A 16,240-nucleotide genomic window follows, 5' to 3' on the forward strand; every position below is an offset into this window, starting at 1 on the left:
AAATTAGGAGAAATGATAGTAATTTATTGATAGGAAAATAACCAAAAGTACATAAAGGTCGGGCGATGCTTTGGTTAGGTAAGTTTCTCTACATAAAGACTAGAATAGAGAAGCCCCACATCCCCCCATTAAGTTACCCGAAAAAGTTAATAGTTACAATCCTCAAACTAGGCATCAGAAATAAAGTCTGGGGGTTCTTCAAACCAAGTTAGAGAAGCCCCAATATGTAATGTGAAACGAGCCATACGGTGAGCCACGTTATTTGTTGTGCAATGGATGTGGGTAAAACCTTCCCCAATGATATGTGACAAAAGCCTCTTTTTATCTTCCATAATTGGGCCAATCAATAGAATAATTCTTGAGAGCCATCATGATATGGAGAGCATCACTCTCAAGAACAATATATGTAAGACCCATTTCCTTCACAAAAATAGGTCCAATTCTAGCTACAGTTGACAGGATCATACCCAAATTCCACTTTGGAATCTGAAAGCTGAACCACATGCGGTTCCAACACACTGTAGGTGCTGGGCACACTTGACCAAATTACCCTTCTAACTTTGACTCAAACTTCTTTTGAGTTTGACTTCTGCTTAAAATTCGGCAGAGTCTCCTCTGTAATTCGCTCTTTTCCCAATATTTTCACATGTACAACAAGCAATTTAAATATCCACAACTGTTCAGCATGCACAAAAATAGAATTCATGCAACCAAACATCAAATCCATATGGCATCAAGCCTCTTTAAATCAAATAAATCTTTTTGCCAACTAAAATTGATCCCAACTTTTAAAACAACATCAATACATTAACAGATTTCAAAATAACTTAACTGAACAGCTTTTCAATCACTTAGTCTCGCAGCTACACCTAGTAACTCTAGGTTGCCTACGTACCCTTAACAAGGGATCAAGCCACACGTAGTTCTTTGTCTTTGTTTTATTGACAAGTTATGTAATCAACTTCTAGGTTTACCACCTGTTTTGCAAAATCAAATATGAAAAGAAATGAAAAAATAAAAGAAAACAATGAGAGGAGAATAACTTTCAAATTGGAAAAGAAACACAAGGAGAACAAAACAAGAATATAAAATCAAGTAAAGACATAGCAAAATAAAATTTCGCTTAAGAAAATAATCGTGAATTATACAAAATTCTTAAAACTTAGAAACTCTTAATCCTTGTCTCTTAAGTAAGAAAAACATATAAATAGTTGTCCATAAATGCCAAGATAAAATCCTAAATTTTATCTTAAAACATCTCAAAACTTAAATACTCTCCACTTAGGCGTACCCCCATTCGTGATCCGTCAATTCCACCAATTTTCCGTTAATTTCCATGACTTTCTATGTATTTCCCACATTATACAGTCAATTCCAAGTATCTTTTCAGTTACATCCTTGCACACCTTAGAAACACAAAGTCAACTCGAGCCGCAATCATCGCAAAACTCAGGGGACCCTTAGTCAACTTGAGGCCGCATTCCTCGCAGAACTCGGGGGACATGTAGTCAATCCGAGAACGCATATCCTCGCACCACACGGTTCAGGCGTCCCTAACACTTGTGGGGCATTACCGTAAATGACAAAACTATATCGAAGGCAACTAGGGGGTACTCCTGTGATGGGTTTGAAACCCATATTCCGAAACTTATCATAAACTTTCCCCTTATTCCACAACTCCGTATATCAAATCTTTTCTCAACTCTTCACAACTAATCACAATATAAGATATCCATAGAGAGTAAAAACAATTACATAGTAACTCATACGCATCAAATCATCCAATAACACTCGGTCAAGTACTTTTTTAAAAATAATCACAATAACATTAATAAATAAATAAATAGCAAAATAACCTTCGAATCTCAAAATAACACTCAGGAAAACCATAAAATACTGTAACATAAACTTATGATCCAAACGTAATCAAAATAGTTCACAGGCAGTCAAGCCTCGTCTACACAGTCATTCTAGCATTTCTCGAAGGGTGACACTACCTCGGAACTCTCACGGTCAACCGAGGGTCAAACTTTCTAAATTGGGTCAACTGGGCCCGTGAGGCCCTAGCGTCCGATTTCCAATCCGAAAGTTCCTATGGGTTCAACAAGCTTTAATATATCTGTTCGCAAGTTTGGTCCGAATCGAACGGTTGGATCACTCGTGATCGCACGATCGAACAGTTATCATTTATTTAAATTTTGAATTATTGAATCGGAGTATCCGGGACTCTGATTCTTGATCCGCAAATTCTCATACGATCCTAGAAGTGCCTAGATCCACATATTTAAAAATGAAGTCGATCCAACGGTCCGAACATATCGAACCCCGATACGCCTAATATACGATATCCAATCGACAGTTAAACGATAACCAATTTCAAATCCAAGCATACCATCGTGCTCAGGGTGACATGGGAATCATTTTAGAACTAAGATGGGCACCCAAACAGTGCCCACGCGCCACATCTTGGCAGCATGGGTGTCTAGGAAAATTCCAGTGACCAGAAAATTTTCCAAACACCCTACAATACCTATACCAATATGTTCAAACTATCAAGGGAAGTGATTTTTGTTCTTAGACCATGGCCAAAAACTAGCCAGAACAAAGCCGAAACTGTCGGCATAATATGGGCATATTGAACAATTTGTAAAACTTCAAAATCGACCTATAATACCAACATAAATGGATAGAGCGCAAAGAGTAGATGAAGTTTCATACCTCACTCGCGGGAAACGATGGCGGAGTTGCGGAAACGGCATCGAAATTCAAAAATCACCAACACTTTGTCGTTCCAGCCGCAAATCCTTGGGCTTTTGAGCTGGAAAATGGGTGGGTCAGGTAGAGGGCATCGATACAAAACTTTTGCAATAAATTTCACTCGAATGGGACACAGACGGCGAAATCGCCAATTGAAAGTGAGTGTGTGCGGTGGAGAGAGAGAGAATAAGAAATAAGGGCGATCTTGTAGCTACACGCTTAGGGTGTCGAGAGGCTTTTTAATCACACGCTCTACTGAGACTTATAAAGTTTTGTAAATATTTTTTCGCAATTGTATTTATATAGATGTCCGTTTCAACAGTTTCATATTTTAATCGAGCGTGTGTCATAAATCGTCGTCTTAAAAGTTTTCCTTTATCACCCGTATCTTTCTAGACGTCCATCTTAGCAGCTTACATGCTATAAAAGAGAAAAAAGCTGCTAAGATGGACCTCTAGAAAAATATGGGCGATAAAGGAAAGCTTTAAGACGACGATTTATTGCACGCGCTCGATTAAAATATGAAACTGTTGAAACGGACATCTATATAAATACAATTGCGAAAAAATATTTGAAACTTTATAAGTCTCAGTAAGCGTGTGATAAAAAACCTCTCTGTGAAAGCAGCGTGCATGGAGGCTAGTGTGTATATATATATATATATATATTGTGTCAATGGTGTCGGCTTTTAGCAGCAATTAATCTTAAAGTCACTTCTGCTATACCATAAAAATACGTATATATCCTAAAGTCACTTCTTCTGCTACATAAAAAAAAATTGTGTATATATTGTTACAGCTAGTGTTCTTTCAATAGGACCTTGGCGAGCATGCCGGCCACTACCGGGGCAAGGAGTGAACAAAAATCCGATGAGCCCCAGCGGCCTAACAAGTGGTGCATCTACAGGGTTCCCAAGAAACTCCGCAAAACAAACGAAGCAGCATACACTCCTCAACTACTTTCAATAGGCCCTTTGCACCACGGAAATTCAAAACTCAAGGACATGGAGACCTATAAGAAAATGTATTATGAGATTTTTTGTGAACGATGTACGAAGAGGAAGGACGAACTGAAAGGCTTCATCAGAGATAACAAAAAGAACATTCTTCACTGTTATGCACCGACCACCTTTTGTGCAGGGACCATTGACACTAAGCGTGGCGACATCATTGTGGACGTAATTTTAGTTGATGCCTGCTTCATCATCCAGCTCTTTTTATTGAACTTTGAAGAACGTGATGATTACATTTTGGGATCAGAATGGTTGAGGAAAGCTGTAGAGCACGAACTGATACTGTTTGAAAACCAGCTTCCTTATTCTCTTCTTGAAGAACTGTATAACTTTGCCATGTGTCCACAAGAACAAAATAAAAAAGGAAATGAATACAGCAGGGACAACCAGCAGTACAGCTCCAGCTCGACAAGTCCTCGTGAGCATACTATTTCTATAGATCAGAGTGGCAAACAAGACGAACCTGAACCTCCATTTCTGAAGCTTACATGTGAGTTCTTTGAAGATTATAGTCAGAGAAAATCCACCAGGAATGGAGTAAAACCGAAACATTTCACTGATTTGGTTAGACATTTTCTGTGTCCAGAAAAAGAAATGAAATTTCAAGGTAAGGCTGAAAAAAGTAAATACGACGTAAGAAAGTTGACAGCAGCAGGGGTGAAGTTCAGTCCACGTAAAGAAAGTACTGTACAGTACGTCATAGAAAGAGACAGTGATGAGGCCAACAAATGTAAGTTCAACTTGCCACGTTTTAGAAATATGAAGCTCATGAAGCTTACACAGTTTTGCGTGAAGTATGATACAGAATGTCTCATTCGAAATGTCATGGCCTTGGAGCAGATTTTGTACCCGCGCGAGCCTTATATTTGCAGTTACTTTTTGCTGATGGATCAACTTGTCGATACCGTGGAAGATGTGGATTTGCTGGTTGAGGAACAAATTATTGTTAACTTGCTAGGCAGCAACAAAGCAGTTATGAAGCTGGTTAATTCACTCTGTGAGCAGATTAAGGAGGATAAATCCTGCTATTCTGATCTCTGTGTAGAGCTAAATAAGCACTACGAGATCAGTAAAGTGAACCGAAGTGTGGCAATCCTCAAACGAGTTTACTTCAAGGATCTTTGGACAAGCAGTTCAACTGTACTTGGAGTCGTTGTCCTGCTTTTCTCAGTCGTTGGAACAATTAAGTCTCTAATGTCGTAAGATTTAAGCTTGTTCGATTCGTATTCTTAATAAATAGACAGCATATTAATATCAGTCATTACTTCAAGTGATGAACTGGACAATAAGTTGGCTAGTGTTATATCTTCAACATTAAGTTTGAGTTACTAATTAGTTCTGTTATTGTTGTTAATAGAAGGCTGCAGATCAGCTCTTGTTCATTATTTGTAATAAAAATATTTTCCATTAAGAATTAAATAAAGAAAGAGTTACGCTCTTGTTTTTTAATGCACTAAGAATTGAAGTGTTGGCTGGTCTTTACAGCAAATAGAAGTTAAGAATGCGCTTTTTTTTTTCGTTAACACAGAAATGAAAAGATATACATTGTGCAGCCTCAACGCCCAGTCGATTCCAAGCACAACGATGGAGGGCATTAATTAAGTTTGGCAAGGTGACATAGCCTAAGAATTTTTCTTCTTGAGCAGACAATCCAAGAAAATATCAAATTTAAGGAAGGGATGCTTCAGTTGTGCCCCTTACACTACTACAAAAAGTGACAAAGACGACCAGAAAAAAACGACGGTCTAAGGAAAAACTGTCTTTGTTTTTTAAAAGAAACCGCCGTGTAATAACACCTTAGACACCTAAAAAATGGAGATTCCAATGGTTGTTCCTAAAAAATGACGCACCTAATTAAAAAACCGACGTCTTATTGAAATTGGATTTCCGCAGAGTAAAATCTAAGCCAACAAAGAACGGCATAAGTTATGAATAGACCGACGTAAAAAGTAAAGACGACGATGTCAAAAAAAGCCGCCATTTTTACTCAGAAATACCAAGTTTTCGTATAAGGAGCCGTATAATTACAAATAAATACACGGCAGTATAATACAAAATACCGCCGTATTAAATTAATGTACAACTACGGCAAAGATAAATATATCGACGTCTTTCTCATATAGTTCTACGACGGTATCTTTAACTCTCACCACATTGGGGTTTTTCATTTAACGACGTATTATAAAATTTAACGTCGTATTTATTCACTTTATACATCATACAACCGTCGTCTTAATAAGAATTTTTTTTAACAATTTATTTCTTGGATTTTGTTATCCTACGTCGGTAGATCAACTTAATGACAAGAATTGAAATAACCACAACGGTTTATATAGAAAACCGCCGACATAATTAGATTTTTCTCATTAACATCCAAAAAATTGCCTTTGAAATTTGACGACGGCAGCCTCAGATTTGCAATCAAAGAGACAATTTTTTGGATGTTGATGATGTGTGTGCATTTGTGTATCTACACAAACGCACACACACATCAACATCCAAACAATTGCCTCCTAAAATTTCACGACGGCAACCACAGATTTGCAATCAGATAGATAATTTTTTGAAAATTGGTGATGTGTGTATGTTTGCGAATCAGATACACAAAACATAAACACACACCAACATCCAAACAATTGCCTCCTAAGAGGTGAGGTGAGACAGAGAAAAGGGCAAGAAGAAGTTGAAACCCTAATTGAAAACTAAAACTGAAAGAACTCGTGAAAAAAAACTCTATTTATAATTAAAAAATCAAATCCACGTCGATTAAATTACACCTAACGACGTTTAACAAAACGAATCCACGTCGCGAAACAAATATTGCGTCGTCTTAGTGAAAAAAGATGACGGTAGAACAAAAAATCGTCGTTGTTTTTATATTCGTATTTGATTTAAATCAGTCTCCCAAACAAGAAACTTTACAAATTCTATAACATTAATTTCCGTCATTTCAAATTTCCTCGGGAAAAAAAACTCTATTTATAACGCACTATAATTGAAAACTAAAACTGAAAGAACTCGGGAAAAAAAACTCTATTTATAATTAAAAAATAAAATTCACATCGATTATATTACACTTTAACGACGTTTAACAAAAATAATCTACGTCGGTAATTATAAACCTACCGCCATCTTACTTTAATATACTACGACGACAAAAAAGACGACCAAAAAAGATGACGGTAGAACAAAAAATCGTCGTTGTTTCAATTTTAATAGTTTGGTCTGTTCTCTTTCTGCAGGACTTGGATAGTTCAAAGCATTGACAATGTCTTTACAAATTCGATTGCTCAGGCCTTAGAGGCCATCTGAAGCCATTTCTATTCTTTATCGCATTCTTGAAAACTCATCTTCTTCTTCTGAAGCTCTACGGATAAAGGAACAGGCTATCACAAATTTGACAGATCTTCTTAGCCAAGAAAATCGAGCAGAGGATCAGGCACATCTGATCTTCAAATTTCCCTTTGCAAAGAAATGGCGCAGTGGACCCGTCTTTGAGAAGCGAACTTTCCTTCAACAGCAGTGAAGGCCAGGCTTGCATCTCTTTTCATGGAAAGCAAGGAGTATTCAGAAGCACTAAGTCTCCTATCAGGCTTGATAACGGAAGTGAGAAGGCTAGATGACAAGCTTCTTCTTGTGGACAAAGATTTGTTGGAGAGTAAGCTCCATTTCTCTTTGAGAAAGACATCCAAATTATTGTCTTTGAGAGGTGAGAGAGAGTGTCTGTGAGAGAGGAAGAACTTGGAACCCTAAATGAAAACTGAAACTGAAAGAAAGCGACAAATTTATACAATAAGTTTTTAAAACCCACAACGGTCATTACACACAAACCGCCGTTTAATTGTAAAATCAACGTCTGTTATTATTTAATATACGTCGTATATTATAAAAATCCACGTCGGTATATTAAAAAAACGACGTGTTAAATCCTTGTACCATGACGCAAGATATTAATTTATCGACTTTTATTTTGGAGTTTACTACGACGGTACCTACAACACTACTGTTGTATTTATTTACCACATCCTAATTTCAAATTATCGTCGTAACTTTTTATTTATACGTCGTCGTTCTCTGTAAACCACCGTCTTATTTTTATGAAACGGTTTGTGTATATATTCAACTTTTCGTCTACCTGACTTACACATGCACTGTTTCCAAACCCGATAAAAAATTTCAATCTCAGAGAAAACTTTTCGTCTTTTTCCTGGTCGAGAACTGCAGTGTATCTCATCGTCTTCTCTCGTCTTCGTCGTCATCTCTTAACTTAAACACCAAACTCCGAGAGGAAGCTTTCATTGCACGCAAAAGGTAAGCTTTCATTTCTCACTATTTTTGTTGCTGTTTTGCATGCTCATACGGTTTTTGTTTTGAAAATCTTTTTACCTTTTTTCTGGCCAAAATCATTTTAATTCTTTCCAAGTTTGATAAAATATACAGACAAAGAGGGAAAGTTTCCAACTTTGAACACAACTACTTCAACTAAATAAGACGACGGTAGCTTCTTATTTACGTGGTTAAATATGTAGACCACGACGGTTCGTCAAGTCGTCCTAGCGTCGTCTGAAAATTGATCTAAGTTGTTTTTAAAATGACCGTCATTTTTTTATTTGCTTGTTTGATTGCAGGTTTGATTTCTCTGAACCATGGTTTTTGTTTTTCCTAATTTGATAAAATACAAAGAAAAAGAAAGTAGGGTTTGGGATCTTATATAGACTACGGTATCTTATTATTCACGTCGTGTGAATGTTAATACCACAACGTTATACTAAGATACCGTCATCTATATAAGATTCCAAAACCTTCTTTCTTTGTCTTTGTATTTTATCAAATTAGGAAAAACAAAAACCATGGTTCAGAGAAATCAAACCTGCAATCAAACATTCACAAAGAAAGAAAGAAGGGTTTGGAATCTTATATAGACGACGGTATCTTATTATTGCGTTGTGTAAAATCTTATCATACGTCGTGTTTTATGAATAACCGTCGTTTGTGTTCTTAATTTTTTCCTGAAATATTTTCACTTGCAGGTTTGATTTGTCTGTAACCATGGTTTCTCAAGACCAAAGTAAGGACTCTGGCTCGAAAAAAAAATGGGGGTAAGGAGCTTGGAATGGTAACTCCTCAAGACAAGTCCTTGAAGAAGATGAAGTTTGTTTCATCTGCTGAGACATAACCAGCCAGCACGACAACAATTTCTGAGGATTCAAAGTCAGGTCGAGGTATGAGCACAATGCCTCGTGTTGTGAAGAGAAAATTTCAGAAAATCAAGCCAGTTGTTGAGTACAATAAAAAGGGGAAAGAATGTGGCCTTGCACATACTGAGATGCAATCTTACATTGGTGTGTTGGCACGCTCCAGAGTCCCACTTGTGGACAAGAAATGGGCTGAAATCCCCAAGGATATAAAGGAGCATATTTGGGAAGCCATTGACATGGCTTTTGTGGTAGGTCAAGGGGGCAAGAACCTGATGTTATCTTCTGCTGCCAAGAAATGGAAGGATTTCAAGTCTACACTAACGAGGCATTATATCCTTCCATACATCAAGGAGAGGAAGAAATTAAGCCAACCCCCTGAACTATATAAATTCATAGAGAAAGCAGAATGGGATGCCTTTGTGGCTTTAAGGTTATCCCAAGAATTTGTGTCTGTGAATTCTCAGCATTCAAAGATTAGGGAGAAACTTGAGTACAATCATCGATTGTCTCGAAAAGAATATGTTGGTTTGGAGGATCAATTGGAGGAAACCATGCCTAGGGTAGAAATTGATCGATCATTATGGAAGAAAGCTAGACAAGACAAAGATGGTAACATCCCTGATCCAAAGGTGGCAGAGAAAGAAAAATTTTGTAAGCATACTCACTCTATTTTAAATTTTTATTAAACTCTATATTGCCATAATAATTCTTATTAAGTCTTATGTTATATTCGTCGTGTGAATGATATTACTACGTCGATATGTTTTAAAAAATGTCGTTACAGGTCTGAATTTGGAATCGCTACTCTGTCTTTGTAATTATAGCATAAGACGTCGGTGTTTTATTTATTGCGTCGTTTGAATGATATTACTACGTTGAGATGTTTTAAAAACGTCTTTAAAGGTCTGAATTTGGAATCACTACTCTGTTTTTTGTAATTATAGTATAAGACGTCGGTGGTTTATTTATTGCGTCGTTTGAAACAACTAACCACGTCATTCTTTAAGTAACGTCGTGATAAATATATGATAACGTCGATTTCTATGTTATTGCGTCGTGTGAAATTATATAATACGTCGTTTGTTTATAAATAACCGCCGTGTGTTTTCTTGTGCCGACTTTTTTATATATCTTTGTTTTAGGATGAATTGCAAAAACAAGTCGCTGAAGGCATCTCAGTGTATCTAGCAGTAATGATGTGTTGACCTTGGCTTTGGGTCCCGAGCATCCAGGGAGAGTAAGAGGGGTAGGTGCTGGGATTTCCCCTAGGCAATACTTCAATTTACCTAGACAACAGAGGGTAAAGTTTGCCGATCAATTAAAGGAAAGTGTAAGAATTTTCCTTGAAGAAGAGACTAAGAAGATGGAAGCTAGATCAAGGGAAGAGACTTTAAGGATGGAGGCTAGAACCAAAAAATTGGTAGAGGCTGAGAGGGAACATTTACTGAGTCAGTTTTCCCAACTCATCCCCAATTTTGATCCAAGCATGCTTAAACCGAAAACTAGCCCCTGTCAAAACCAAGGTCTAGAGCAAAGTCCCAAAAATCCAATGTCTGACAAAGCAAGCTGCTCTGGGGATGTGAGATCCCTATATTTTGAGGATGATACTGCCAAAAATGGGGAAAAGCAGGAAGAAATGGTAACATATCTGAACTTTGAATTCTCTGTTTTTTTTTTAAAGCTATTAGACGTCGTTATTATGAAGCAAACCGTCATTTGAAATACATACCACGACGATTTTATTAATAAACCGTCGTTTGGATTTCAATACCACGTCGTATTTAGTTTACTTGTTTTACACACCATTAGACGTCGTTATTTTTGAAAACTTTTGTGGTGATTTAGATGACGGTTTTAGTCCTTACCGACGTAATATATAAATCCCCACGACGTTTATTATTTACCATCATTTAATAATTTTAAGACGTCTATAATTTTTACATACCGTCTTATGTTAAGCCTTACCACGACGTTTTGATTTAATTTTTTTACTTTCGGTACAATCTGTCTTATATATATATTTCTTTATTACTTAAAACAGAAATCTGGGGATTTAGAAAATCAAGATGAAGAGAAGAAAGAAGAAAAAAAAGATGAAGAGAAGAAAGAAGAAAAAAAGATGAAGAGAAGAAAGAAAAAAAAGAAGATGAAGAAAAGCATGATGAAAAGGTATATTCTCATAACTTTGCCTTTTTTATTTGTTTTTCAAATTTTAGACGTCGATAGTTTCTTTAAACCGTCGTTTGTTTTCAAATTAGACGTCGGAATTTGTTTCCTATGACAAAATAAATTATTCAACATGACGGTGTTTTGTTACCGTCGTTTAAATTATTATCAGACGACGTTGTTTTCTTTAAACTGTCGTGTTTATTGAATTACCACGTCATTTTATTTTGCTTTATTTCTTTAAACAAGGTATTGAAGTATTTGATTATTCAAAGGTGGAGGTGCCATCTTCCTTACAATCCCGTTGTCGTTATGTGGAAACCACACTAAAGCCTCAGGAGAAGATCATGACCTTTACAATTGAGAAGGAGGTGTTTGGTGCAGATCGCAGTACCTTCGTCTTGCCTGAAGATATTACACAGTTAGCAGGCATGGAAGAAATTAGGGCTACTGTGCTTGCAGTATATATGAGGTTTGTCCTTATCAAATATTTATTTCACACTCAAATTTGTGTTGAAAAAAAAAATCATTATAGCATAAGACGTCGGTGGTTTATTTATTGCGTCGTTTGAAACTACTAACCACGTCGTTAGTTATGTACCGTCGTGATAAATTAATGATAACGTCGATTTCTATTTCATTGCGTTGTGTGAAATTGTATAATACGTCATTTGTTTATAAATAACCGTCGTGTGTTTTTTTGTGCTGACTTTTTTATATATTTAGGTGCTTATATGATCATTTGAAAGAAGCAAATATGTTCAACATGGTTGTCTTTATCGACCCTGCTCAAGTTAGTGCCAACACTGGGTCACTAGCCAGATCACGATTGGTAGCCATCGACTTGAGAAGACAGATGGTGAACAAATTTTCATGATGCCTTACAATCCAGGGTTAGTCTCCTTAACAGGATTTTGTTTGTATGATGCACTGCGTATAAAACTGTTTAACTAATTTTGTGCCGTTTGAAACATCTAACCACTTCGGTTCTTTATTTATTGAGTCGTTTGAAACGTCTAACCACGGCGTTAGTTAATTACCGTCGTGATAAATTTATAATGACGTCGATTGCTACGTTATTTCGTCGTGTGAAACTATATAATACGTCGTTTTTATAAATAACTGTCGTGTGTTTTCTTGTGTTGCCTTTTTTATATATCTTTGTTTTATATTAATTTTGTGCAACCGTCATTGGGTCTTGCTGATTGTGAGAGCAAAGAAGGAAACCGTCTATTTTCTAGATCCTCTGCCCGGAAATCGTGTGGTTAATGAGGAGGCCAAGAACATGGTGAACAGTGCTATAAAAATTTATAATTCCCACATAGGCAGACAAGGCTATAAAGCACCCATTTGGAAAACTCTGCCAGGCACACCAAAGTAATCCAGCAATGTCGAATGCGGGTATTATGTCATGCTCTTCATGAGAGACATCATCATGGATCCTTCCCTGGAGTTTAAGAAGACGATAAGAAGAAAATTTTCAGATACATTTTATGTGGTTTTTTGTATTATCAACGACAGTCCTTTAAAATTACCGTCGTTGCATCGATATACTACGTCGGTTATGAAAATAGCGTCGTCTGTGATTGAATTTCTTTTTATTTATAAAGCTTAATAATCATTGTTTATGGATTGCAGTTTGCCAAGGGAAAAGAGCAAGCGCCATATCCCCAAGCAGCCATTGCTGAAGTCATGAATGAATGGGCAGAGTTTGTTTGCCTTCATGTGGACTAGAGGATTTTTAGAACATTTGATATTTTTATATAATATATAATGTACAAATTTTGTCTATAATATACATCCGTTTTTTCCCTGAAAATTTGTTGATGTTTTCTTAATTTAAAAAAAAAAAAACGTGTAATAACTTTCCAACGACATAGTTATGTCAAAAACCGTCTTCTGGTGTTGGAAACAACGTCATCGTTTGTAACAAATCCGACGTAAAAGGATATTTAGACGACAGGAATTATGTGGTAATTAAATTACACGGCGACACCTTTTTTGTTTAAGTCGTGATATAACGTTTGTACGTCGATGGGACATCGTTTTAGTGAAAATTTCGCCATGGTTTCGCTTTTAAACGACGTCCTTTCAACAAGTAAGTCATTTATTATATTTACAACGTCGTTACTTTCTTAAAGCGGACGTGGTTTGTTGTGTTTGTAGGAATATTTTATTCTATTTCATTCAAAATATTCATAATAAATATAAAATAGATCAAAAAAATGCAACGTCAACTCCTATGAAGTCATTGATATATTTTCTTCCCCCTAAACCTTAAAAAAATTCAGTTCGAGTAATACAAATTTAAAATGACCACCCAAAAATAAATTGTTTTGATGAGTCATAACATCACTTATAGTTTGATGGTTTAGGGTTTAGGGTTGTTATTTATTAGGGTTTAGGATTAAAGGATAATTTTTGGGGTTTACGGTTTATGTTTGTTATATATTAGGCTGTAAAACCATAAACCCTTTTATGTTTTCACGACGGTATTTATGTTATATTTTAGTAATATATAATTTAGGGTTTAGGGTATTATTTTTTAACGACGGTATTTATGTTTTCAGTTGATGTTTATTTTTTTGACGACGGTGTTTAAGTTCCTTTAAAATGACGTTGTACATGAATAACAATGTCATCGATTTAAAAAAAACGTAAAAGGTTATTCAATCGACGCTATTGGTTCAACAGACGACGTGGTTTCTTTAAAATAAACAGCGTTAAGTTCAGTGTTTGAGTCGTGGAATAATGAATTCACGTCGGTTTTGGTAAAACTTTCACCATGGTTTCTCTTAGTTTTGACGACTTCTGTTTGATTTTGCGTCGTACATAGTTTTACCACGACGTCTTTAATGTAATAAGCGTCATGTTTAAAGTGAAATTTTAACGACGGTTATTTTTTCCATCGATGTTTTAAAGAGCGTGCTTTTCAAAAAAAATTCGCGCGACCAAAAATTTTCAGATTTCGCTCTAAGTCTTATACTTTTAACCTTGAACCCTAAAATTTTCAGATTTCGCGCAACATAACATTTCTCTCTCACTTAATCTCTAATTCAAAGTTTGGCTCTCTAGGCTCCGTCGAAACCAAGTAGGCCATAATCTGTGAGCTCTGCCAACCTGTAAGTACAAACCCTTATTTCCCCTTGTAAATTCATTGAATGATATTAGGTTGTTTTGTCAAAGAGTTTTAGATATATGTTTTGCGATCTTTTAATAATGTTGTTGGAGGTATGGGTTCATGGATTTTCTGTTTAATGTTTTCATGATCACTCTCTGTTATGTTGAATAGGGAATGGATTTAATTTTGTCGGATCTTTTAATCACTCTATGTTATGTTGAATCGGGAATGGTTTTATTGTTTTCATGCTTAGTATATGTTGTTTCATGCTTGGTTTCATGCTTAATACCCAACATAAAAATTAATGTATACGTTGTGTTCTTAATAGGGTTTTTGGTTCTTGAAAATAAACTGGGATATCAACGCGTTTTTAGACATACGACAACGGTTTTTTCATAAACCGTCGTCTGTATTACTTATACACGACGGTGTTCTTTATCTACCGTCGTGGTTATAATTAGACGACGTTTGATGATAAACCGTCGTCTATATATGTCAAATACGTATGTTTTTGTTTAAAAACCGTCGTCTGTGTAGTATATTACTTGCTATTAAAACTTTATATAATCTGCTATAGTGATGGTCATTGCTTATCTTTTCACTTTATTATGGATAATAGGGTATAGTGTCGGAGATGGATAAGTCATGGATGCACTCGGATAGAAGATCGAAGGCATATGAGTTAGGGGTGGAAGCATTTTTGAACTTTTCTGTAGAAAATCTTCTAACTACAACACATATCCATTGTCCATGTGTTAAATGTGTTAATTTGAAATTGTTTGGGGTTGGAATTATAAGGGATCACTTATACTTTAATGGAGTTAACCAAAGCTATAAGAATTGGACATTTCACGGAGAACCTTGGGAAGCAACTACTAATGCTAGTAGAAATGTTGAAGAATATGATGACCATATTATGTACAGTTTTGTGTCTGAAGAAATAGAGATGGATGATAACGATTTTGGTGATTTTGGATCCGATCCTTATGAGTTTGCCAATGTGATTGGGGATGGAGATCAACCATTGTACCCTGGTGGTAGAAAGTACACGAAGTTATCAGCATTAGTGAAGTTGTATAATTTGAAGGCAAAACATGGGATGAGTGATGTCTGTTTTACAGAATTATTGATACTTCAAGGCGATTTGCTTCCAGAAGGAAATACAATACCAGCCTCTATGTATGAGGCAAAAAAGACTTTGTGTGCATTAGGGCTGAATTATGAGAAATTGCTCGCATGCCCCAATGATTGCATCTTGTATAGGAAGGAGTATGAAGATTCAACTAATTGTCCTACTTGTGGTATCTCAAGGTAGAAGGAAGGCAAAGATTCAATCTTGAAAGAGGGTGTGCCAGCGAAGGTGGTGTGGTATTTTCCTCCAATTCCAAGGTTTAAAAGGATGTTTCGATCACATGAGACAGCTAAGAGTTTGACTTGGCATGCTGCTAGAAAATCAATTGACGGTCAGATGTCTCATCCAGCGGATTCCCCGTCTTGGAAACTTCTTGATGATAAATGGCCCGAGTTTGGTAATGAGCCGAGAAACTTGAGATTGGCTCTTTCATCTGATGGATTCAATCCCCACAATTCTCTAAGTAGCATATATAGTTGCTGGCCAGTTATCTTAGTTACATATAATCTCCCTCCATGGTTGTGCATGAAACGAAAGTTTATGATGTTGACCTTATTGATTTCCAGTCCTAAACAACATGGAAATGATATAGACGTCTACTTGGAGCCTTTGATTGATGATTTAAAATCTTTGTGGGATGGGATTAGAGGAGTGTATGATGCACATAATGGAGAATACTTTATACTCAAAGCTGCATTAATGTGGACAATTAATGATTTCCCCGTCTATGGAAACTTATCTGGTTGTGTTGTTAAAGGATATAAAGCTTGTCCAATATGCGGCGATGATACACCTAGTCACACGTTGAAAAATGGCCACAAAATTTGTTACATTGGGCATAGAAAATTGTTACC

At 36.2% G+C, this 16,240-nt stretch overlaps 1 protein-coding gene across 3 annotated transcripts in view; it reads left to right on the forward strand.

Annotated features, from left to right (window-relative positions):
• Nucleotides 1-5,218, forward strand: part of LOC103331566 (UPF0481 protein At3g47200-like) — a 78,151-nt gene extending 72,933 nt beyond the window's left edge. For 2 of the 3 annotated variants that reach the window (XM_089053241.1, XM_008234198.3), the window contains exon 3: nt 3,574-5,218. In XM_089053241.1, coding sequence (XP_088909367.1) covers nt 3,574-4,972 — 1,399 coding nt within the window. In that variant the 3' untranslated portion in view covers nt 4,973-5,218. Of the gene's footprint in view, nt 1-3,555 lie in introns of all 3 variants that reach the window. The other variant, XM_089053242.1, reaches the window with a different exon arrangement.
• The last annotated feature ends 11,022 nt before the right edge of the window (nt 5,219-16,240 follow it).

The sequence above is a fragment of the Prunus mume genome, linkage group LG5 (genome assembly GCF_029339155.1).
Source record: "Prunus mume cultivar Tortuosa linkage group LG5, ASM2933915v1, whole genome shotgun sequence".
Lineage (NCBI taxonomy): Eukaryota > Viridiplantae > Streptophyta > Magnoliopsida > Rosales > Rosaceae > Prunus > Prunus mume.